This window comes from Carassius gibelio, chromosome A17 (genome assembly GCF_023724105.1).
Source record: "Carassius gibelio isolate Cgi1373 ecotype wild population from Czech Republic chromosome A17, carGib1.2-hapl.c, whole genome shotgun sequence".
Classification (NCBI taxonomy): domain Eukaryota; kingdom Metazoa; phylum Chordata; class Actinopteri; order Cypriniformes; family Cyprinidae; genus Carassius; species Carassius gibelio.
Window position 1 is genome coordinate 2,308,799 of NC_068387.1, and position 23,875 is coordinate 2,332,673.

Below are 23,875 nucleotides of genomic sequence, written 5' to 3' on the forward strand. Positions count from 1 at the left end.
AGACCGATCCGTGTGTGACATCATCTTCACCATCAGACCTATCCGTGTGTGACATCATCATTACCATCAGACCGATCCGTGTGTGACATCATCATTACCATCAGACCGATCCGTGGCTAATGGTTCAACTCGCCAAATGGTTCACCAAATTCGTTCAAAATCTGGATTAAAATTTTTTATTAATATTAACTTCTTAATGAACTGTTTTATAAGTATCATTTTTGCACTCCTGTGATATTAAACTTAGCTTACTTTTCGTGTTAGATTTCTTAAAAATGTGATGTAAATACGAGACAAAATTTCAAACGGGCATTTTGCTCCATATCCTGAATTTTAGGGATATTCTCTAATCTCCATCATGAAGTAAGTTGTTGCTCTGCCTCATAGAAACTGTTGTGTTGCCATATTTTTTTTTTTGGAACCCATGATACTTTTTTTTAAGATTATTTGATGAATAAAAGGTTAAAAAGAAGAGCATTTATTTAAAATAGAAATCCTTTTTTAATAATATACACAACCATTCAAAAGGTTTGGGGTCAGTAAATAATAAATATTATTATTATTTTTTTATTATTTTAAGATTTTTTTGAAAGAAACTTGTATCCAGCAAGCATGTGTAAAATTGTTAAGAAGTGAGCAAAAATGTATATTGTTAGAAAATATTTATATTTTGAAAAAACATGCTGTTCTTTTCAACTTTTTATTTATCAAAGAATCCTGAAAAAAGTATGGCAGTTTTCCAAAAAAATATTTGGCAGCATAACTGTTGCTAACATTGATAATTCTAATAATAAATCAGCATACAAGAATGATTTCTTAAGGATCATGTGACACTTTAAACTGGAGTAATGGCTGATGGAAATTCAGCTTTGCATCACAGAAATGAATTGTATTTTAAAGGATATTACAATAGAAACCATTATTTTATGTTTTATTAACATTTTGCAAGATTAGTTTTTTTTTTTTTTTGTTCTGTATTTTTTTAATAAATGCAGCCTTTATGAGCATAAGAGACTTCTTTAAAAAACAATACAAGTTTTACTGATCCCAAAATTGTGACCGCTGTGTGTGTGTGTGTGTGTGTATGCATGTATGCATGAATATGTGAACAGGAACTTGACAGAAATGCATGAATATGTGACAATGCTTGGCAAAATGTGACCTAACACCCTTATTAGTAATGTCAGACTGGTTTCAGTTGGTGATTGAGAAAATCGGCCATGTCCTGTTCCTCTATTCCTCTGTCTCTCTTTCTGACAGTCCCTGGTTTGGAATGGTGCAAATATCAAAAGCTTTGTTGAATTGAAATGAATTGTATCGAGTTGCTTCCCTCTTCTGGAGTTATCTATGTATTGCAACAATGTTTTTAAAATCTAAAATGCAGGGGAGCAGTTTTGTTTCATTTTAAACAAGATGTTGCTTGATCATTGGTTGATCTTCAGTATGTTGTAAGATCATAGGTTTTTATCGGCATATTATACAAAATATTAAATCAGTAAAGTTATTCAGATCATTCAGTTGCCTGTACATCCATAGCAAATGGCTACTTTTTTCCCCTGTTCATAGATGTTGAGTAATAAATCTACAGTTTGCACCATGTTAAAAAAGATCAGTGTTGATTTAATTTCACATTATAAACAGACACTTTATAAGAAAGAAAATCATTCTGAAATAAGTAATATTGGACTATGTATTACTATCTTGATACATTTTCCATGTCTGTGAATTGTTCTATTTTTATTTATTTATTTATTTATTTTTAAGCATATTTGAACAATAAAACTCTTTGTTTTAATATATATTGTTACCAACTCATTTTCACATAAACATCCTGTCAGCAAGTGAGTCAAATATTAATTTAGTAAAAACTCAGATTCAGCAAGTTGTTCTGAATGGACTTCTATTTTCTAAAATGTACTACATTTATTTCAGTAATGATAATCATCCCGTCTGGACACATTTTATGAACAACCTTCATTTAGCATTATTGACACACTGTTTTCCTTATTAATGTTGTTCAGTTGCTTTGACACAATCTGTTTTGTTTAAAGCGCTACTGTATATAAATAAAGGTGGCTTGACTTGACTTGGACAGAAATTGCGAGGGATGAATGTACATTTATCAAAAAGTGTTTTCGTATTCTACACTCATGGCGTGAACACATTAGGATAGTTTAGATGTCTGCCTCCGCTGTGAGTCCCTATCAAACACTGATTCAACTACTCTCTTCTTCTCCTCCTGTCTGGCTCTTTGGCCCACATCACTCACTGCAGAGCAAGCCTGTTCTTGATAACGCTGCTGTGAAAGCATAGGAAAAGCCTGTGTGGAAGAGCTTGGGGTGAAACAATCTTTATATAGGCGGAGCAAAATACTTCATCGCTCCTTTTATAGCAGACTGAGTTGATGACGCCTCTAGTCACACTCGGTGGAGGTTTCAACGGAGTGTTTTCTTTGTAATCACAGAGAAGATTTTCACTCCCAAAAACAGTTTATCGTAAACCAGTTAAACCTAAGGTCTCTACGGTATACTCAGGCTCACAATGCTTTTTGGAAAATGCGCCCCACTGGCATAAAGTTGGCTTGACATTAGAAGCTCGGTATTTGCACAGTCAGGGAAAATTTATTTGCAATTAAATTGTGGGTTTAAAAACCCCGCCTGTGAGCAAGCATGTTTAACCATTAAATATATTTGTTAATTTTGTTGTGCTAAACCTTAATGGTTTTTCATTCCATTGCACTACTTTTCCATTGTTTTTCTATGTAAATGTTCTTGATGGACATGTTTGACTGCCGAGTTTGCATCTTGCCCTGCTGTGTTTGTTTATGCTCGTAAAGCTGCTTCTCCAAGTGCACCCTTGCAGTGTTGCCATGTCCACCTACAGTATATCCATTTGAGCTTATGATGAGTTACATATTATGAGGTGAAGTGACAGCTTCGTTCAGTTGGAGTGTGTACCTTTGTGCCAGTGCCAGTTATTTGATCTGGTCAAAATGTTTGTGCAACAGGGTTGGCTGGAGCTTCAGTCATGGTCACCACGTAGCTCCGCTCCTGTTTACGTGCATCTAGAAGTGGCTCACAGTAAATGCTGCTCCTCACAAACAGTCATTTACACGCACAGACCATCTCAAACTGCATATTTTCATTTGCTGTGAGTCAGGGTTGCTTGTAATGTGCACCATTCTATCAGAAGGTAAATTATCTATAAAGCTATGGCAACACAGCAGAATACATTATTATCTTTCTAAATATGTTAACTATTCATCATGACTTCAAAATAAAGTTTTTTTTATCATAAAGAAGTGGCCCAATATTAAGTGGACATTTTAAGTAAATGTTTAGTCAATATTAAATAAGTTTTAGATCACGTTGTAAAGTGTTAAAACAAACGGCAGGCCTTTTGTCACCCTCTGCAGGCCTTTGTTATAATACATAATAGAGATGGGACGGTTCGCTGAAAAAAAATTAACTGTTCGGTTCACCACACACGGTTAAATACAAAGTTCTACTTAAATCTGACAAAGCGTCTGTAATATTTTTTGATATAAATAACACATAAAACAAAGAGTGTTCAGCTAATATATGTCAAACTGCCCATCTTGGTAAGTATCCTACAGCAGATATAGCCAGCTGAACATTGACCTGCTGTATCAGCAGAGAGACCAGGACAACTAGAGCCCCAGATACAGATCCCCTGTAAAGACCTTGTCTCAGAGGAGCACCAGGACAAGACCACAGGAAACAGATGATTCTTCTGCACAATCTGACTTTGCTGCAGCCTGGAATTGAACTGCTGGTTTCGTCTGGTCAGAGGAGAACTGGCCCCCCAACTGAGCCTGGTTTCTCCCAAGGTTTTTTTCTCCATTCTGTCACCGATGGAGTTTCGGTTCCTTGCCGCTGTCGCCTCTGGCTTGCTTAGTTGGGGTCACTTCATCTACAGCGATATTGTTGATTTGATTGCAAATAAATGCACAGACACTATTTAAACTGAACAGAGATGACATCACTGAATTCAATGATGAACTGCCTTTAACTATCATTTTGCATTATTGACACTGTTTTCCTAATGAAAGTTGTTCAGTGGCTTTGACGCAATGTATTTTGTTTAAAGCACTATATAAATAAAGGTGATTGATTGATTGATTGATCAGGATATCAAGAGTGTGGCATTTCTAATCACTGAAACTTTTGTTTCAGTGTTAGCACTGCACTCACAAATACTCCCATCATCATCAGAAGCTTCCTAAACTAAATAATGACTCTCTTATTTACATTGCATTTACACTGTTGGTAAGAAAGAGAACATCTCAGAGTGTTCACTTTAACAGATATGCCTGTGATTGGCAACAGTACTCAAAAATCACTCAATCAAAGCCATTAACACTTCTCAGAGCACAAACACAAACATGCATGGGAACGTTTGAAAGCTGACGTATATTTGTAGACCAACCTGGATGTTCTCATCACCCTGATTCCCTTCACAAAAACCAATTGGATTTTTATTTCTGTGAAATCAAGTAGTGACTAGATGAGTTTTCCGGTTCAGTCTGATGATCATTAATGTTCAAGCAGCCTCTGTAGTCCTATTGAAACACTTTTTAGCCTTTTTCAAAGCAAGATAAAGCTTTAAAAGTCACTAGTGAGTTTAGAATAAAACATTTAAATATTTTGAGCTGGGGTGGGCGATATCTCGATATTTAAAATATATCAAGATATTTTTAAACACTATATGGATTTTGACATATTGTATAGATCGATATATTGTTTATATTTAATTCTGATTCAGTCACTTTGCTTGTTTGCCTTCTCTGTGCTGGGCTCGCTCGCCCCCTGCCTCCTTGATTTTGTCCCCCCTCCCCTCGCGTGTACAGAACTAGTAAAAAACAACAACGTTCAACTGGCTCCATTATATGGAGATACCTCGGTTTTAAGGCGTCGGGCGAACAGCAGGCAGATGTCTACTGTAGGGCCCAATGATTTCCGCGATGCAGAAAACGTGGAGGGAATCGTGGAATCCAGTCATAAAAACGGAATTTACAGTTTAACACGGAATGCCACGGAATTTGTCAAATTTTGAATGAACTATCAAAAGTAGGTCATTGCACTTGCATCAAATCGCGATATAGACTAATATCTGCAAATATTAAGCCGTAAAGGTCTATTTAAATATGAATCCTGCTTGTCTGTGTTAATAAATGGTGCAGAAGCCATTTCGTTCATTAAATACACGGTAGTGCGTGTGACTCTTGCTGTGATTTCAGCTTCTGTCATCTCACAAAATGAGGACGTGAACACATGAAGAACATCTCCAGAACTGCACTGAGAGTCACTTCATGAGCATCTGACCGTTTGATTTGAGTAAAACTACCCTCATATATCACATCATAGACTGTAGTATCACATACACAGAACTGTAAAGGTAAACCCGTCAAAATAAAAGTATTTGCCAGAAATCTATCACTATTGTTCAGCAGAATGTACATAGCCCACTACTACTACTATTAAAATAAAACAAACATAATTTACGGAATAATCACACAACATTTCTTCCATGTTTTATTTTTAATAGTAAATCCCCTTTATTTACCAAACAATTAAGTTTGCTTAATTTTTAAATAATTAAAAGATAAATTAATGCCTTCATTTGATAACCAGAAAAATTTAAATACACATAATTTCTGAAGGGAAAAAACATTTCACATAAGGCTATTGTAAGAATTTGTGTAGATTTTTTAAGAACTTAAGTTGTTTTTATGCATTTAAATAATTACACATGCTAAAACACAAAATTAGGTAACAATAAAACATATGTTTATGTAAACTTGAAAAAAAAACCATAAAAAAAAAAAAAAAAAAAAAAAAAAAAAACATGGAACTAGTAGTCCAAAAGTGCAAAATTGCTTTTGGTTTTGGATTTAGCTTACAAAAATAAGTTTATTATTTTATTTCAAAATACTCCTGAGTCTGTACTTGGTTCTCCAGGTACTGCAGACAGAATGGTGAAGTACAGTGGCCAGGAGTTTCCTCTCAAATGTGCTGCTTCAGAAGTTGTAATGACACGTGGAAGCTGTAAATCCCAGAGGGGTTCAGGCCCATCACTCCATGGCTGGTGTATTCTCAGACTCAGTCGTTCTCACCATGTGGTAAGCACGCTGAGTTTGGATAACGGCGATGCAGAAAAGCCTGCGGTAATGCTTCATCCTTATGCAGATTAGCACAGACTCTGGCAACCGGCAGCAGCTTGCAAACTCCACACCAGCCGTCTCAAATCCACCATCCCAGACACCGCTGCAGCACGGCAGGGGAGCGCTTTCTGTTACCTCTGCGATCCCCAAGTGTGCAGGCTTAAACAGATCCCACCACTGGATGTCAGCTCCAGTTATTTGACAGTTTCCTCACGGCTATGACAGGCTGTAATCCAGAGCTGTCCTTCCACGCACAGATAGAGGTGCTTGAAAGCTCTCATACTCATGTGTCAGCACGTTTCACATCAACACAGGACGTAAATGAGAATGACATGTAAACACCCGGAGTGACAGCTGTCGTGTCACATGGGAGATTGTGGCGTCTTCTTTTTGTAGGGTGTCACGGATGCCACTCTTTGAGTTGTGGACGTGTGTTTGTGGTGACAGACTCGATCCCATGATGCTGTTCCTTGGTTGAGTGTCTTATGATAGCAAAACTTGTAATGTAATGTCTTTGGTGACATTATCGTTGTCCATACTGTGAATCTTAACCCACCCGTCTCTGTATGATTCGTCTTTCTGTCTGTGAATAGACGCTAATAATATGGTGTCTAAAATCAGCAGTAGGTGGCAGCTAGTTTTCATCTAGTCATTCATTCATTCATTCATTCGTTCATTCATTCATTCGTTCATTCTAATTTGTTCAAAAACTCATTAATTTATTCAGTAAAACAACTGCTGTGCATTGTTATAAGAAGCACAACAGTTCTGTTATGGCTTTTTTGAAACCATTTGTTTAAGTTTTGGAACTTAAGTCAAGAAAGTCTTAAATGTATTTCATAATATTAAACTGTTATAAAAAGAAAAAAAAAATTCTGTATCACATTTGCATATTCATAATCAGGAAACCGGCACACTTGCTTAGTGATGTTACTTAAAGGGTTAGTTCACCCTAAATTTTGTATTTGTCTATGTTCTACTCACCCTCGAAGCATTCTAGCTGTATGTGACTTCCATCTTTCAGAATAAACAAATCAGAGTTATATGAAATATTGTCTTTCAGTGGGGTAAGCGGTGTTTGTTGTCAACAGTTCAGAAGATGTGAAATATAGCTGTGTGAGGGATGTTTTATTACAGATGCAGGCACTTTATTTCACGTCTTCTGAACTTACCCCACTGAAAGGCTTGGAAGAGCAAGGACAATATTTCATATAACTCTGATTGAATTATTCTGAAAGATGAAAGTCACATACACCTAGAATGCTTCGAGGGTGAGTAGAAGATGGATGAATCCTTTTACAATATCATATGATACATATCTCATACCTCTAGTGGGCAGAAAAAAGGTTGAGTAAAATGATGAGTAAAAGGTTTACTTTAATTCTCTGTGAGCAAAGTTTGTGTTTTGGGCTGATGAACAATACAGCAGTAGACTTACTGTACATTGAAGGAGGAACCTGAGACAGAAGAGAATATCAAACAAACTTGGCAATTGGCATGTTTTTTTATATGCACCAGTTTACTATTATTGGGTAAAAAAAAAAGACTGATATTGAGCTCTTGAATTGTATGCTATTAGTTTCACATAATCACTGTGTGTCCTTATTTTTACTTTCAGAAAATTCTGCAACTTCTACCTGAGAAAATCAACAGTCGATGGCAGTTTCACAGTATAGGTAAGTGCTGCTCAGACCATGTTTGACTGACGTGCTCCATGCCACACATTTTACTTGCTGAAATTGAAATATCTCTTACGGTATCACTATTTCTTTGTGCATTATTATTTATGAATCAGTCTGTGAGAGTTCTGCTGTTAAAAGCAAGTTCAGGAGAGAGTCAGTGTAACCTGGTTTAATACTTTCTCAGAGAAAATAATTAGCTACAGGGAGAGAGAGAGCAGTAGGTTAATAAATGAGAGGCTTCATTTGAAATGCAAATTACTAGAGCCTCTAAGGAGGCGATAACCTTAATTAAAGCCCTGCGCATAGAGACAGACAGACAGATCCCTAAAGGGAATTTAAGCAAAAATTGATGCAACAGTATCTGAGATTATTGTTACCTTTCTGTTATATGTCTTTGTTGGGCAATTATTTTCTTACATCCACAATTCTCTCTCTGTCAGCTGAAGTATTAGAACATAGATTGGCATTTTAAATGATTTAGTCCAGTCCCAGACTGTGTTGAAGTAGTTCCTCAGCTGAATGAAGGCGAGTCTGATCCTGTGTGACTGAGTGTCGTGTGCAGCCTTTAAACGACAGCAGGGTGAAAAGGGCATAACGGTTTTGACCACTTTTTCAGCAACATTGATTCTGGGACTATTATTCCCAGCAATCAATTGTTGCAAAGTATGCATTTTTATATAAAAATTAGTTTGAGAATTAATGGGAAGTCTGACTGTATTATGTATTTTGTCTTTATAAAAAAAAAAAAAAAAAAACAGTTGAAATAATGCACTGATTGCTTCAACAGAAGCAAATATTAACAACTCACAGTAAGTCTGTCTTTAAAGTTTTATAAGTTATCATTAAAATGCATTATAACAAGACCATTGCACTCTATGCAGGTACATGGGACACCATAGCAAATATTGTTAGACTAGACTAGTGCTGAGCAACGATTACATTTTTTTTTAATAACATTATTGTCTGCAATTAAAGGTACAATTTGTAAGATATTTGCAGTAAAATATCAAAAAAAAACCCCACTAGGCTAGTGTTATATACTTTGTCCAGCTGATTACTAACAATATCTCTAATGTTTTCAACTACTTGTAAATCATGAGAAAATTCACATTCTAAACAGTGACACGGGGCAGTGCAGACGCCTGTCAATGACGTTAGTTACCCTTTGTCACCGCCTTTACTGACGTAGAAACCACATGACAACAGTGTCGTGGACAAATACGGAAGTAGCTTCGCGACAAACTTCAACTAGAAAGAGTTGCAACGGATGCAACATTTATAAATGAGACCCCTGCACGTTCTCGGGACCCCTCGCAACAAAGTGCGGTGCGGGACAACACTTGATGGGCGGGAAGAGACTTGTGTGTGCGGGATGCAGGAGGATAGGGTGTGCTTAAGGCAATCTTAACCGTGCCGGAGCACGTTTGACCCCCAAAGCCTGGTTCAATTGATTAGTGTGATCGCTCTGTTCAGCAGTCCATGGCTCCGTTGGGAGAGGCGGGCAAGAGCGCAGTTCAGTTATATATATATATATATATATATATATATATATATATATATATATATATATATATATATATATATATATGAACCCTAAGCCTAACATTTTAGGGGTTGAATTTCCAGCAAAAATATCTATACCGTGTCAGCCTTCAGATCACTTCATCATAGTCACTAGTAACATCTTTAATTGCATTTAGGTTTGTTTATCACAAAGCATTGTAATGATCAAGCCTTTACTGTCTGTGTATTTCTTTTATAGGTTCTATACTCAAAAAACTTTTGCACACTGGAAACTCTTTCAAGGTAAGACGATGAATAAACCATAAGTGCTTCAAATGTGTTGTGGATCAGTGTGAATACAGGAAGTGTTGTGTGTGTGTGTGTGTGCAGATCCGCTGTGAGGGCATTCGTCTGTTCCTGCTCTGGCTGCAGGCTCTGCAGAGTAACTGTGCTGAAGAGCAGCTCCTCATCTTCGCCTGTCTGATCCCAGGATTCCCTGCTGTACTCTCATCCAGAGGACCCTGCACACTGGACACCATCATATACAACCCCTTTTCCAACCCGCCCGACGGTAACAAACATGCACACTCATTCTGCAATGACAAATACAGTAGTGGCAGGGACTTTGTTGCATGGGGCTTTGAGCTGACACAATCCATGTGATAAAAATAAGCAGGATGCTGATCTAATTAGTAAAATCAACCGTTTTTTTTTTTTTTTTTTGAAAGGTGAGAAGAGTCATTTGTTGGATGTTAAAATATTATCCCAGTTTACTATTCATAGATGACTTTAAAGTAGAAGTAATGGTAGCACTTTATTATACACTCCTGTTCCTCATGTGCATACTATGTACTTATTATAGTAATTACAATAACTATTTAATAACTAGGTACTAAACCTTGAACCTAACCCTAAACCTAACCCTACAACATGTAGTTACATTGGATTACCAGAACATTCTTAGATAAATACATTGTAAGTACATTGCAACCAAAGTAATGCATATTTATATTATATTTAGACTGTTAAACATAATAGTTCACACTGTGACAGACTGCGCCACTGTTTGTTTGAATGCTTAAATGCTTGCTTAAAATCATAAAAAATATGATTAAAAAAAAAAAAAAAAAAAAATATATATATATATATATATATATATATATATATATATATATATATATATATATATATATATATATTTTATTTTTTTTTTTTTTTTTATTTTTTTTATCAAAATTTAAGCTGACACCATATTTTTGTTTCCATTACTTCTTTAACAATAGTATTATTTTAGAACCAGCATTTTAATGCTTTTGAAAAAAACTTAAATATAAGTGAATTTGAAATGTGTAATTTATAGTCCTGGAAAACTTCTATAATGAGTATCTAATTTCTTATATTATTTAAATGTTAATAAACATAATTTCTTGTAGTTATGTCAGGCTGGGTAGAAATGTAGATTACATGCAGAGTTACTAGAAATGTGCACAAAATAAAGTGTTTCATTCACAGAGTACTTTCCTCAGTTCTTCTTTGGAAGAATTTCTGTTTAACTTGAAATCATGTTACATGTGGATTAAAAAGTGTGCAGGAACCTGTGTTTTTCTTTTTTGCTTTTTTGGAATGGTAGAAAAGAATCACGGAAAAAATCCCTTGAAAAATCATAGTCACAAAAGACTGGAAAAGTCATGTAAATTCATTGCTCACAAAAAGTGTAAACTCTGAAGAGCAAACATACATTACATTACATAAATACAAATACAAATAAATACAAAAATAAGAGTCTTCGTTATTATAGCAGAAGTATTAGTTATTTTTTTGGGGACCTAGTGAATATTGTCTTTAAAAGTGTGGCCATATGCTGTCAACATTTTTTGAGAATCTTTTCTCTATAAAGCAGAATAAAACCATTACATTTACATTTATTCATTTAGCTGACGCTTTTATCCAAAGCGACTTACAATTGCTATATATGTCAGAGGTCGCACGCCTCTGGAGCAACTAGAGGTTAAGTGTTTTGCTCAGGGACACATTGGTGTCACACAGTGGATTCGAACCCGGGTCTCCCACACCACAGACGTGTGTCTTATCCACTGCGCTAACACTTGCGCTAAACCATGTGTGATGACAAGTTTTGCTTTCAGATGTGTTTGAGTATATTCAGAGCCAGTGTTTGTGTTGTTGTAGCCAAGATTGTGCCGGAGGAGATCACCCCACTGGTGCCTGCGCTTCCCGGAGAGAAGGTGGCAGAAGACCACACCTGCTCTGTCCTCCAGATTGTGCTCAAGGTCATGGTTCTCCAGGTGAGACAGAGCTGCTCGTGTCAGTGTTTGGCTGATAATGCTTGTGGCCTGCTTTGTTTCTTTCTGAAGTCTGCGTGTTGCTCTTAACTGAATCTGAATTATTACTCCCACAGGCATCCAGCCTGGACTGGAAAAACAAAGAGAGCCAGGACATGGGCTTTAGATTTCTCTTTTCCCTGTTCAAGAAGTACTACCTGCCTCACATTTTCCCTTCTTTCACAAAACAAACCAACCTCTACAAGCCACAGTTAGGTGAGTTTGAGACAAGAAATGTTTCTCTCTAAACCTTTTTTTAGCAGCTCCCATTTTGATGGGAAATAACCAGCCAAAAGACTAAATTATAATGAATAATGGTTGTGTATTTCACATATAGTGTTCACATCCAGTCTCTCTGTTAACACTTAAATAGTTCAGTTTGTTGCACGTTTAAAATTTATTTAAAAACATATATCAGACTGGAAAGTATGATCTGGTCGGTCTTAAAACAATGACAAGAAAATGAACTGGAACTGGAACAGGATGCAGAAAAAAAAAAAAAAAAAAAAGAGGATGTGAGGGGCGTTCTATCAGGAAGTGATTTATTTTACAGATACACCTGTAAATAGGCTATTTCTTTTATGTGATGCTGTATTCACACTGATGGCTGTCAAAGTGTAGTCCAAGGCTGCTATCATATCGACCAGCAAAACAAAGGGTACAGTACCTAAAGCACTGTCTGTTAGTGATGAATGATCCTGTGGTAGTGTTGGCTAGCAGGTCAGACTGGGTAATGATCTGCTCTGTGTAATGATATGGATTGTTCTGTGTTTGTCATGTATTGTAGTAGACTGTGTTGGGTCAGTGCATTTAAATAGATGGACTTTGAGAGAAAAATTAAGATTTGCAAAACATCTGTGTCCAAATTGAACAGAAAACAAAAAAAATAAGGCAAAAAAAAAATATATATATATATATTGACTATTTTATGTTAATTAATTTTACAATACAGTAATACATTTACAATATTTGGCTTAGTTCTTTCATTTCTTCACTTAAAAAAGTTAAACCTGTGGAATTTCGGTAAGTGTCTGTGACAACAGAACAAGAGATTTCTTTTAGATTTATTACAGATCTAATAAAATGATGTAATCAACTGTCCACATTAAGTGGTAGGAATTATGGTATTGTAAAAATAAAGCATAACTGCCACACAGAGGACAAATAAATGTGTAATCGCATTCACAGTGAATGAGATGCTGAAAACAGCACATGTAAATGAACACAGTGCTGCTCTTCACTCTAAAACACACAGTGCATCTGCCTTTTGCAGCTTGATATATGCATTATGCCAATATTGTAGTTTTCATTTTGTATTGGTTCTCTCTCTCTCTCTCTCTCTCTCTCTCTTTCTCTCCTCTCTCTCGCTCTCTCTCTCTCTCTTCTCTCTCTCTCTCTCCTCTCTCTCGCTCTCTCTCTCTCTCTCTTCTCTCTCTTCTCTCTCTCTCTCTCTCTCTCTCTCTCAGATCTTCCCCTTCACAGACCAAAGCCCCTGTACGTCCGTGTGACTCGTAACAGTGAGAGCACATACTGCACTAGGGATCAGTATCTGGCTCCTCGCGTGGCCTTCATCACGTGGCTCGTTAACTTCTTCCTGGAGAAGAAGTATGTGAACTCGGCCACGAGCAGCTCTAAGAACGGAGGAGAGGTGCTTCCTAAGATCATCCAGGTGGGAGGATCACTGTCAGCGACACATCTTCTGAGACAGCATACTCATTAACTGGAAATACAGGTTTTCTTAATTGAAACTCGTTTGGAAAATTAATTCTGCTATTTCTAAAACAAAAGCAGAAGTTCCAAGTGCTACTTTTCCATGCCACTGGCTGTCAACCCCCTAACAATAATATTTAACTGAGTAATTTCACGTGTTGTGATAAAGTAAAATCTAGGTTGCATATATCATTCATGCATTCATTCATTCATTTAGTTAGTTAGTTCACCGCTCATCACACCACAGCTGTTTCCTCCAGTGACAATCGAGTCCTCATCACATATGAACACATACTTTAATTATATTTATTTAAATATACTTAATCTAATTATATGTACTTTACACATACACTACTGTGCAAAGGTCTTAGTCTTAGGCAGTCTGTTGTCAATCTCACTAGATTATTATTAAAATTAATGGCAAAATGAATGTTTGGAAATGTAAATTGATATTTCCTACTGACATACTAAAGCAAATTATGTAAATAACCTGCTTAAAACCCTTTTTTGGGGTGAAAATACTAATGTGCCTAAGACTTTTGCACAGTACTGTACTTTAGTAATGACATTGTTGTTACTTTATAAAGACTGACCATACAGTCATTCACAGAACTGTTTAAAGACCGTGACAGACAGCACTCATCTTAACTAAATATCAGAGTGAGTGACAGAGATACAGTAAAAACATTAAGTGTGCTTTTGTATTAAATAATGACCCAGATCATGAAATATATTTATTAGCCTTAGATTAAGGGAAGCTTGGGAAATGAGAGCATCCAAGGAGCGTGTGAATGCAATGGATTTATTTAAAATATTTCTAATGTTCTTTAATGTCATCCTTTCTAGACTTAATTAATTAATTTATTTTTATTGAAATATATCGGTTCAGGCACCGTTTAGGCACCGGTATCGTTTTAAAAGTATCAAAATGTTACCGGTGTCGAATAAAACCCAAACGATACCCAAACCTAATAAGCATACAAAATGGTTGGCAAAATGTATTTTTTTAAGGATTGTTCTGCATCTCAAATGTGATGAGGTTTCTCTTCTCATATACTGGATTATGTAACATGTTGCATTACAACTGTTGCCTCACAAACTCTGTAAAATTGATTGTGTATGTATTTATTTTCTTGTAAGTATGTGTTTTCCCAAGCCGTGTAGACACTTTTCCACGGTTTAATTATTTTATTTTATTGGTGAAGTCATTCTTAGTAAATATTACCACTCTAAACTGTAGCGTGTCATTACTGTAAGACACTGTGTTTGTGTTCAGACTGTGACTGCGGCTGGGATCAGTCAGGAGAAGAGCACAGACTCGGAGCCCGACGGTCCTGTGGACCAGGAGAAGAGTCACTCGAACAGCAGCACGCTGTCGGACCGCCGGGGCAGTAACTCCAGTCTGTGTAGCATCGAGGAGGAGCATCGCCCCGTCTACGACATGGTGCAGTCCATCCTGCTCTCCACACGAGACAACATCAATTTCGTCAACGAGGTCTTCCATCAGGTCAGACACTGAGTGCTCCAGTCTGTAGCTTACACCATGTATCATGTTCGACTTGGTTATAGATACAGTGAGTCTAATAAATATTTGGACACTTGTCCAGGGGTATTGTTTGCTGCCTCACAATGAAATGCTTATTATGCATATGTCATGATATGGATATGCTATATCACAAATCTCTTAATTATCATTTTAAGAGGTCTTAAGCTTGAGGATGGAAAAGCAGAATAGAACCTAATGTTATTATTAAACTTCAAAAACCTATGATTTAATTAAATATGAGTGCTGCATCTCCTTACAGTGCATGTTTAACATCCTTCATAGTTAGTAAACAGTATGTGGATTTTACCAGGATTAGCATCAGTATGTAGACACGCACAATCATGTCTTGGAGCCACTGTATAATACATACATCTGAATTGAGCAATTCATTAACGAATTGATGATTTGTATCAGAAAATGAAACTTTTGTTGAGATGTTCTGTCATTTGCTGCCATCCTGTGGCCAGAATCAGACTACTTCAGGAGAATTATTTTGTCTGTTTATTTTGATGAATCATTACAGTTTTCACGTGAATCAGAATAAAGAACATGTTTATTCTAGTGTAGTCACATGCAATCTGTAAAGCATGTTTAAAACTTGTTGCGTGAGGGTCAAACAGTTCAAAATTCCCTGTTGTAGAAGAAGAAACTTGTAAAAATTGTGCATCATTTGTTCTGTGTCATCATTAGGCTTTCCTGCTGCCGGCCTGTGAAGCTTCTGCCACTCGCAAGGTGATCAAAGTCTACCGGAGGTGGTTTCTGCAGGAAAAGCCCAATTTCATGGCTGATCCAGAGACGACAAGCCCGGAGGAAGATGGAGAGGAAGAGCACCTCATATCTCAGACGGACAGTGCACACGTGCAGGCATGTCATGAAAAAAACTGCTATTCATGCTGATTCATTAAGTTATTCCCACTCACCTGTTCTGGATCAATCCTTCAGGTCTTGGAGACTCATGGACACAAACGCTCGTCCAGTTGGGGGCGCACTTACTCCTTCAGCAATGCCATCAGCAGAGGCTGTCTGACTGAAGAACAGAAGCAGGACGTGAAAGCGGGCGTCCAGCCCACCCTCCAGGTGCTCAAACACACCAGCTCTCTCATCTCACAGAAATATGGTTACAATGTAATGGAACAGTTTTCTTTCTGAATATGTTTTAATCCTTCAGATCCTTCTGAAATCATTCTAATATGCTGATCTGCTCAGGAAACATTTCTTATTATTATCTATGTTGAAATGATTGTGCTGATTAATTAATTTGATTAATTTATTAACTTATGTATTTATTTATTTTTTTAATTATTATTTTGGATTTTTTTTTTTATTTTAATTTGTACTACTACTACTACTATTAAGACTTGTAAGACATTAACAATGATACAAAAAAAAGTTTTTTAAAAAAGTTTTAAACATTCTATACATCAATGAATCTTTAAACAGTGTAATTTCTTGATCTGTTTAAGTTTCCCAGTCACAGTCTTATTATTATTATTTTAATTATAAGACAGCACTGCAGCACTGAAAAGAAGTGTGAGAAACCCAGTTTACCCTCACAATTAAGTAGAAATGAATTAATACTACTAAGATTAAGTACAATGTCAGATAATATTTATACTTTCTTGTAGTTATTTGCTCCTCAGTGTACAAGTAGTCCTGACAAAAAAAAAAAAAACTGTGTCAAGCTACAATAGCTATAATATAGGTTTTGTGTGGCTTTTTTTTTTTTTTTTTGGAATTAATGGGGCCCCAATACAAAAATAGTAACTGGATTTCAAGGCAACGATAGAGTTAAACAATCTTAACTATTCCAAACTTCTGTGTCCAGTGTAGTTGAGAGTGAATTGTTTAATGTGTTCTCAGGTGTTCCTGACAAACTCTGCCAACGTGTTCCTGTTGGAGCCGTGTCAGGATGTGCCCAAGCTGCTGGAGAACCAGCTGGAGGTGTGCAGAGCTGTGCTCAGCGTCTACCGTCACATTATCATGGAGCAGAACATGAACCGCCCCACCTGGTCAGGCACTGAACCTCAGTAGAGCTCTGCTCTGGTTCACAAACATTCAGCTGATTGTGTGCGTCGTATGATTCTAGGGAGCAGTTGCTGCAGGTGTTGCTGAGGATCGCAGAAGCAGTGATGAAGAGGCCACAGGAGAACCAAAGGAAAGACACGTTCGCCCACAGCCTGGCCAGCATCCTCTTCAAAGTGAGTATGACATGAACAACCCATGGCTTCGTACACACCACAGGGGTTTTCCAGAGGGGGTACCATCCTGATCATGTGCACACATACAATACTGTGCCTTCAACTGGCTGAAGAAAACACTATTTACAGGCAACGTATTAGGGCTTCTAATAACGCTTATCAAGGTCAAGCATATTCTCAAAATAGCTAACCTGTTAAACATTAATCATACACCACATAACAGCTAAAAGAGTTCAACATATGCATAAGTTTGTTAAAAGGTGCATTAAAGCCATTTTTATCTACTCAGTTCACAACCAGAGGTAGAACAGAATAGCAGAATACATGTTTTTATAATGGAGAATTGAGTTGAAGAATGCTTTTAAAGCTAGAACACGAAGCTAACATTCTTTAAACATTGGAATGGCAGTGGAATGTTTTACCCTGTGTAATACTTTATTGTTATCGTTGCGTATGATGATGTAGGTGATATGGGTTGTTGTGCTGCTGTCGTTGGCAGACGATCTTCGTGGCGTGGGTTCGGTCAAACCTGAGCGTGTTCATCTCTCGTGAGCTGTGGGACGATCTGCTGGCTGTGCTGTCCTCTCTCAGCCACTGGGAGGAGCTGGTGTTCGAGTGGGCCAGCATCATGGACTCTCTCACTGCAGTACTGGCCCGTCACGTCTACGGCCTGGACCTCCACAACCTACCGCTCGACAAACTCTCAGAGCAGAAGGAGAAGAAGCAGCGGGGCAGGGGTGTGTGTGTGTGTGTGTGTGTGTGTGTGAATGACATGGAATGGATAAGGCCTGTAGGAAAAATATTTTCCTGACTTTTGTCTTGGGGTAGACTCTTCAAATAATGCAGTCAAGTCTTGAGTAACTGTTACTCTAAAATTCAAATGAACTAAAAATAAGATTTAAAGCGTTTGCAAAATGTATATTTTGACTTATTCACAAATAATAAATGAAAAAATAAGCATTATTAATGCATTAATTTAGAGTCATGCATTCTTAAAAGTGTCTATATAAAGCATATCATATGTTAATGTTCTTATTAAAAATAATCTTATTAGGAGAATGTTTTTCATTTGAACTCAGAACTGAACTGCAGCTAACTCTTAAGAAAATATATCGTAGTTTCCAAAAAATAGGAAGCGGCACAAATATTTTATAATAATCAGAAATAGCTATTGAACAGAAAATCAGTATATTATATTGATTTCTGAAGATCATGTGACACTGAAGACTGGAGGAATGACTATGAAAATACAGCTTTGATCACAGAAATTAATAACATTTTTAATTATAGTTGCTTTATTCTTGTTCAAATAACTGCTGCCTTGCTTTAGTGACTTATGATGTCATAAACATTACCAAATATTACTGACCACAAACTTTTGAATGATATGCAATGATAGTGCATAACATGTTGAACCTTAGAACATGCAGTGCAGTGTAGTTTATGATTAAAATACTCTTCAAGATAAGTTAACTCCTGATTTTATGGAGAAATAGCTAGTTTTATAAATTAGCCCCACGTTTGATGTCCATAAACAATAAACTGTCACTTTCTTTTGGGTAATAAACTAATCTTCATTTTCACCCCCCACTATATTGAATGTCATATCATGAAAGAATAAAATGCAACACCATTTTGACATGTTGGCTTTGCATATAAGTAACACCTGGATTTCTAGGAACATTAAAAACTCATTTGCAGGAATAATTAGGATATGTGGAGTTTAAATCAGAGACAGGTACAGTAATAATAATAATAGTAATCTTGAGTGTGTGTTTTTCAGGAGGGATGCAGGACTCCCAGAAGTCCACAGATGCAGCGCGGCCGTTCTCCTTGAGCTGGAGGAGCTCTGGAGATCAGGTGGGCGCTCAGGAGCCCATGAGGTTTCGCAGTGCCACCACCACTGGAGCTCCTGCTGTGGAGAAAGCTCGCAACAACGTCAGGCAGAAAGCTTCAGGTTCGAGTTCATCTGCAGGACTCAGAAATGCTCCTATCTCACATGTCTGCAGGGAGCTTTGCCTACAACTGCTTTGTTTTACTTACATAATTGCAAATATATTTGACCAATGTAGAAGTTTTATTTTTTTTTTGCTTGTTTTTTTATGTTGTTGTTTTTTCAATTACTTTTTTTTTCTGAATCCTATTTTTACTGATAAAATTGTAATAATCAAAAGCCATGTATAACATTTTATATGAATTCACAATTTAATCATATATATATGATATACGATTTTTTTTTAACACAAACCTAATATATACGCACCCCCCATCCATAGACATTTTGTGTCATCTGTTTATGATTTAATGCAAATTCATTATCAATAACTATGGTAAACAAATACAGGCATAAAACTATTTTAATTTTTTTGGTCTTGCAAAGTTCTGCACAACAGAGGTTTACTGTTTAAATTGAAACACGGAGGAAAATGCGTGATATTCCATAAAAAACTTGTTTTAATAATTTTAATTTCAATACTTTGAGAAGTGAACTGTGCAATACTGTAATGTATTTCTGTCACAGTTGCTTCAAGCTTGAATATTTGTTGTAGATATACTGTGGCGCTTCTTCACACGGAGACACGCAGAACATGCAGACTTCATACTGTATATCACACATGCCACTAGTTTAACACTTTTGGATTTAGTGTACTGCTCTATTTTTCATTTATTCATCCAAAATTTGCCAAATTCCGTGCCATTTCTCATTTTGTTGTACATTTTTCTGACTCCACAATTCCATCCACAGTGTAGAGTTGATGCATTTTTCTCTTGCTGTCAACATGTTTAGAAGAAGTGGAACTGAAGCCATCCAAGACTAGACCCACACAAGCACAGTCACCTAGTCGCTTCAGTTCCTGAATTAGTATTAGAGGTCAGCTGGCGCTCAAACATGAAGTTTCTGTCTCTTTGTCTCCTTAAATGCACATGCGCAGGAATATTTCCCTTTGAATCTTTCCTGGTTTGGAGATGATTGTGTCTCGTTGTGGTGGAGAGCTTGTTGAGTTTGGAGCAGATGTGTTTGAGACTGAAGGACGCCTCTCACACACACCGCCCCCAGAAACATCCTCGATGGTGTGTGTGCGCACATGAAACGACGTGGCTTTTCTTTTGCCTAATTGGATTTCTCCTACATTGATCTTCAAACAGCCCAGTGTCCTCCCTCCTCGTTAGGAGAGCCGCCTCATCAAACTGCCTGCCTGTTTTTGATAGTTTCATTAAGAGCGTAATTAATGCTCATTAATATGCATAAATAGGTAACTCGGCGAAAGCGATGTAATCTGGAAAGAAAAGGCGGTAATTAAAGCACGCCGTAGAGGGAATAATAGAGCGCTCCGCTTTCACGGCTCTTCTCCAGACGTGACATGGAGTGGCCAAAAAAACACAATGCGTATATTTTGTCTTATCAGAGCTGGCAGAGCAAACTTGAAATAATGTGCTTCATATTTCCTTCTTAGGGATTGAGTATCAAAGGACGCCATGAGCCGAACGAGAGCGCGGGTTGAAATCCTTAAAGTGTGTCCTCTGTTTGACTTCAAAATACCAATCGATTGTTGGCGAAAAAGCTCCTTACAGAACAAAGACTTGCAGCATTCATTCATTCAGGTTGTGGCTTCATGAAGTTGTGAAGCAGAATCTGCATTTTAGTCTGTGTGTTGGCGTTCACTGTTACTATTGCTCATACTTTGGCAACCCTGAATCCTACAGAGACATGACTGATATATCAGTGGAGCTTGAAGATCGGAAAGGTGTGTAGTGTTACTTTAAGCGATTGGAGTTACACTTGTGAAGAAGATTCATTCTATTTTGTTCTATTTGGTAGAAGTCGTTCAACTGTTTTCTTGTATTTGTAGACTGTTGAATCGCCTGTGTCAAACAAAGCCGCCTTTCCACTCTCCTTGATGAAAGACTGACTGGAAGCCTGTATTTATTTCCAGTGGAGAGTACATATTTGCAATTTTCAGATCCCATTTGGTTCCATTAAAATATATGAAGTTTTACAGAAGTTTTGCTTGTTGGACAACTAGCCTTTTTTTTTTTTTTTTTTCAACATTGTTTAGCTTTATTCCCTTTTGATGTCAGTTTTAAAATACATTATCGACATTTCCGAGAAAAACAAAAAAACACTCATTGACAGTCCTTTCTGTGTGTGTGTGTTACTGCAGGGTTGGGAACAGCATGCTCTTCATTTAAATTTGAAGTGTGTCATTTCTGAGGATTTTAAAATACTGTCTCCTCTTCCAGGTTAAAATGCAGAGACATTTTTAAGTAAGGTGTTTTCAAGCCGTCATTCCCCACACAGTAACATAAAGTTTTTGGCCAAATAAACCAGCATCACCCTGATTCCATTCAATTAGCCATTAGGATTTTCCATTGGCTTTTGGATTATTGCAGAAAATAAGCCCTGTGATGATCAAAAGTTTATGATTCTTACAGAATAGTCTTTACTAGTGCACACACATTTGATGACTTCTGAAGCCTAAATATTGGCTCAGCCAGAAGTGTGTGAGTTTGGCTGCACAGAAATGACCCGCTTCACCTTTCATAAATTGTCTTGCTATTACCACAGCTGTAGAATGCAACTGATCCTCTTCCCCAACTCTCTCTCTCTCTCTCTCTCCTCTGCTTCTGTGAGCAGCTAAGCGAAGTCAGTCTATCAGCAACTGTGTGCATCTCTGTGAGGCTTTGCCGGCCACTAAGAGTGTGCCCATGCTGCTCCACACTGTCAGCTCTTTCTTACCTGGTATCTCTCACAACTCTCACTGCTCTCACAGACTCTCAGGTAACTTCCTGTTTCCTGTCTTCATCACCGAACTTTCTTTTCCTGTTTTCTGTCTTGGCGTCATCTGCTTTCATTTAAGATTGAGCATAGCCAGGAAAAGGGCAGATAATGCACTGTGTAATTGGTTTTGTTTTTATTAGGATACTTCTATTTTCCGTTCATTCCAGACTGGCAGAGGAAGTGCAGAGAGCACTAATGGAAACACTCGCACATTCATTTACGCTCCAAGATCTGAATTAAAGAGTGTCTCTATAAGCATGTGGAGCATCTAGTTTTAACTCTAGTGTGTTTGCAGGAGTATACAAGCTTTGTAGACAATCAATGAGATTGAATCCCTCACAGACTAAATGGAAAGCTGCAGTTAATAAAATGCCAATGTATAAGCACACTATATAACTTACTTTATTTGATTCTCTATCAATATGCAAATACAAAAGGTGATTTCCATTAGTGCCCTCCACTTAATTATTGAACCACAGTTTACGATGCATGCTTGCCCTGTTAGTATGAAAACACTGAACAAGTCGAGGGCCACGAATAGATGTTTGTTTCTTGTGAGTTCTGATAAGCATGGTGATGGGGTCAGGTGCAGCTTTGGTGACGGTGTGTGTGTTTGTCCACTAGATGTGGAGGAGTGTCAGCTGTCTGAATGTGAGATGGGGGATGGAGACAGTCCTCTGCCCCGCAGCAGCAGCACCTCTGACATCACACAGCAGATCACAGACACCTTCCCAGGTACCCACACAATCACACACATTACACACAATAACAGACTCATGACTGTAGGGGTGTAGAAATTAACCTGTTTGGTGAATAGTACAGTGCTTTTGAATGTGTAGTTGTTGTTTTTTTTTAATCCCTAATACCATAATATACTGTGGCATGAGAAGGTTTGGGAAACCCCTACAGAATCTGTGAAAATGTGAATAATTTTAACAAAATAAGAGAGATCATTCAAAATGCATGTTATTTTTTTATTTAGTACTGTCCAAAAAAAAAAAAAAAAAAATCAATCATTTAAATAACCCCATTCAAAAGTTTGTGAACCCTTGGTTCTTAATACTGTGTTCTGTTTCCTGATGATCCTCGACTGTCGTTCTGTTTTGTGATGGTTCTGCATGAGTCCCTTGTTTGTTCCAAACAATTAAACTGAGAACTGTTCTTCAGAAAAATCTTTAAGTTGACCGCTTCTTTCGCATATATGAACCCTTTCCAGCAGTCACTGTATGATTTTGAGTTACATCTTATCACACTGAGGACATTTGAGGGACTCAAACACAACTGTTAAAAACGGTTCAAACGTTCACTGATGCTCCAGAAGGAAACAAGATGCATTAAGAACTTTTGAACACGATGAAGATGGTCAATTTTTTCTTATTTTGTTGAAATATATATATATTTTTTATATTTAGTTCTGCCCTTCGTAAGCAACAGAAGATACTTGTATGTTTCCCGGAACACAAATTAAGTACAATTTACCTTGATCTTCAAATTCCAAAAGTTTTCACCCCCCAGCTCTTAATGCATCTTGTTTCCTTCTGGAGCATCAGTGAATGTTTGAATCTTTTTAAATAGTTGTGTTTGAGTCCCTCTATTGTCCTCAGTGTAAAAAAAAATGGATCTCAAAATCATAAAGTCACTGCTGGAAAGGGTTCAAAGATGCTGGAAAACTGAAGAATCTGCAGGACCTTAAAGATGTTTCTGAAGAACGCTGCTCAGTTTAACTGTTCAGAACAAACAAGGGACTCATGCACAACCATCACAAAACAGAAAGACAGTCGAGGATCATCGGGTAACAGAACACAGTATTAAGAACCAAGGGTTCCCAAACTTTTGAATTGGCTTAATTTAATAATTTCTGAATTTTTTTTTTGTCTTGTGGACTATATGCAAACATCTTTTATGTAAAATATCTTACTGAGGACAATACAAA

The 23,875-nt window shown here is 37.1% G+C and overlaps 1 protein-coding gene across 6 annotated transcripts in view; it reads left to right on the forward strand.

Moving 5' to 3' along the window:
• The window catches only part of LOC128031480 (ral GTPase-activating protein subunit alpha-2), a 164,450-nt gene that overhangs the window by 64,260 nt on the left and 76,315 nt on the right, over positions 1 to 23,875 (forward strand). For 5 of the 6 annotated variants that reach the window (XM_052619774.1, XM_052619769.1, XM_052619771.1 and 2 more), the window contains exons 4-18: positions 7,803 to 7,860; positions 9,629 to 9,672; positions 9,760 to 9,940; positions 11,557 to 11,672; positions 11,786 to 11,924; positions 13,175 to 13,377; positions 14,695 to 14,925; positions 15,655 to 15,828; positions 15,907 to 16,041; positions 16,825 to 16,973; positions 17,051 to 17,162; positions 17,662 to 17,899; positions 18,946 to 19,119; positions 21,799 to 21,942; positions 22,567 to 22,677. In XM_052619774.1, the coding sequence (XP_052475734.1) occupies positions 7,803 to 7,860; positions 9,629 to 9,672; positions 9,760 to 9,940; positions 11,557 to 11,672; positions 11,786 to 11,924; positions 13,175 to 13,377; positions 14,695 to 14,925; positions 15,655 to 15,828; positions 15,907 to 16,041; positions 16,825 to 16,973; positions 17,051 to 17,162; positions 17,662 to 17,899; positions 18,946 to 19,119; positions 21,799 to 21,942; positions 22,567 to 22,677 (2,209 nt within the window). The remainder of the gene's footprint in view (positions 1 to 7,802; positions 7,861 to 9,628; positions 9,673 to 9,759; positions 9,941 to 11,556; positions 11,673 to 11,785; positions 11,925 to 13,174; positions 13,378 to 14,694; positions 14,926 to 15,654; positions 15,829 to 15,906; positions 16,042 to 16,824; positions 16,974 to 17,050; positions 17,163 to 17,661; positions 17,900 to 18,945; positions 19,120 to 21,798; positions 21,943 to 22,566; positions 22,678 to 23,875) is intronic. The other variant, XM_052619772.1, reaches the window with a different exon arrangement.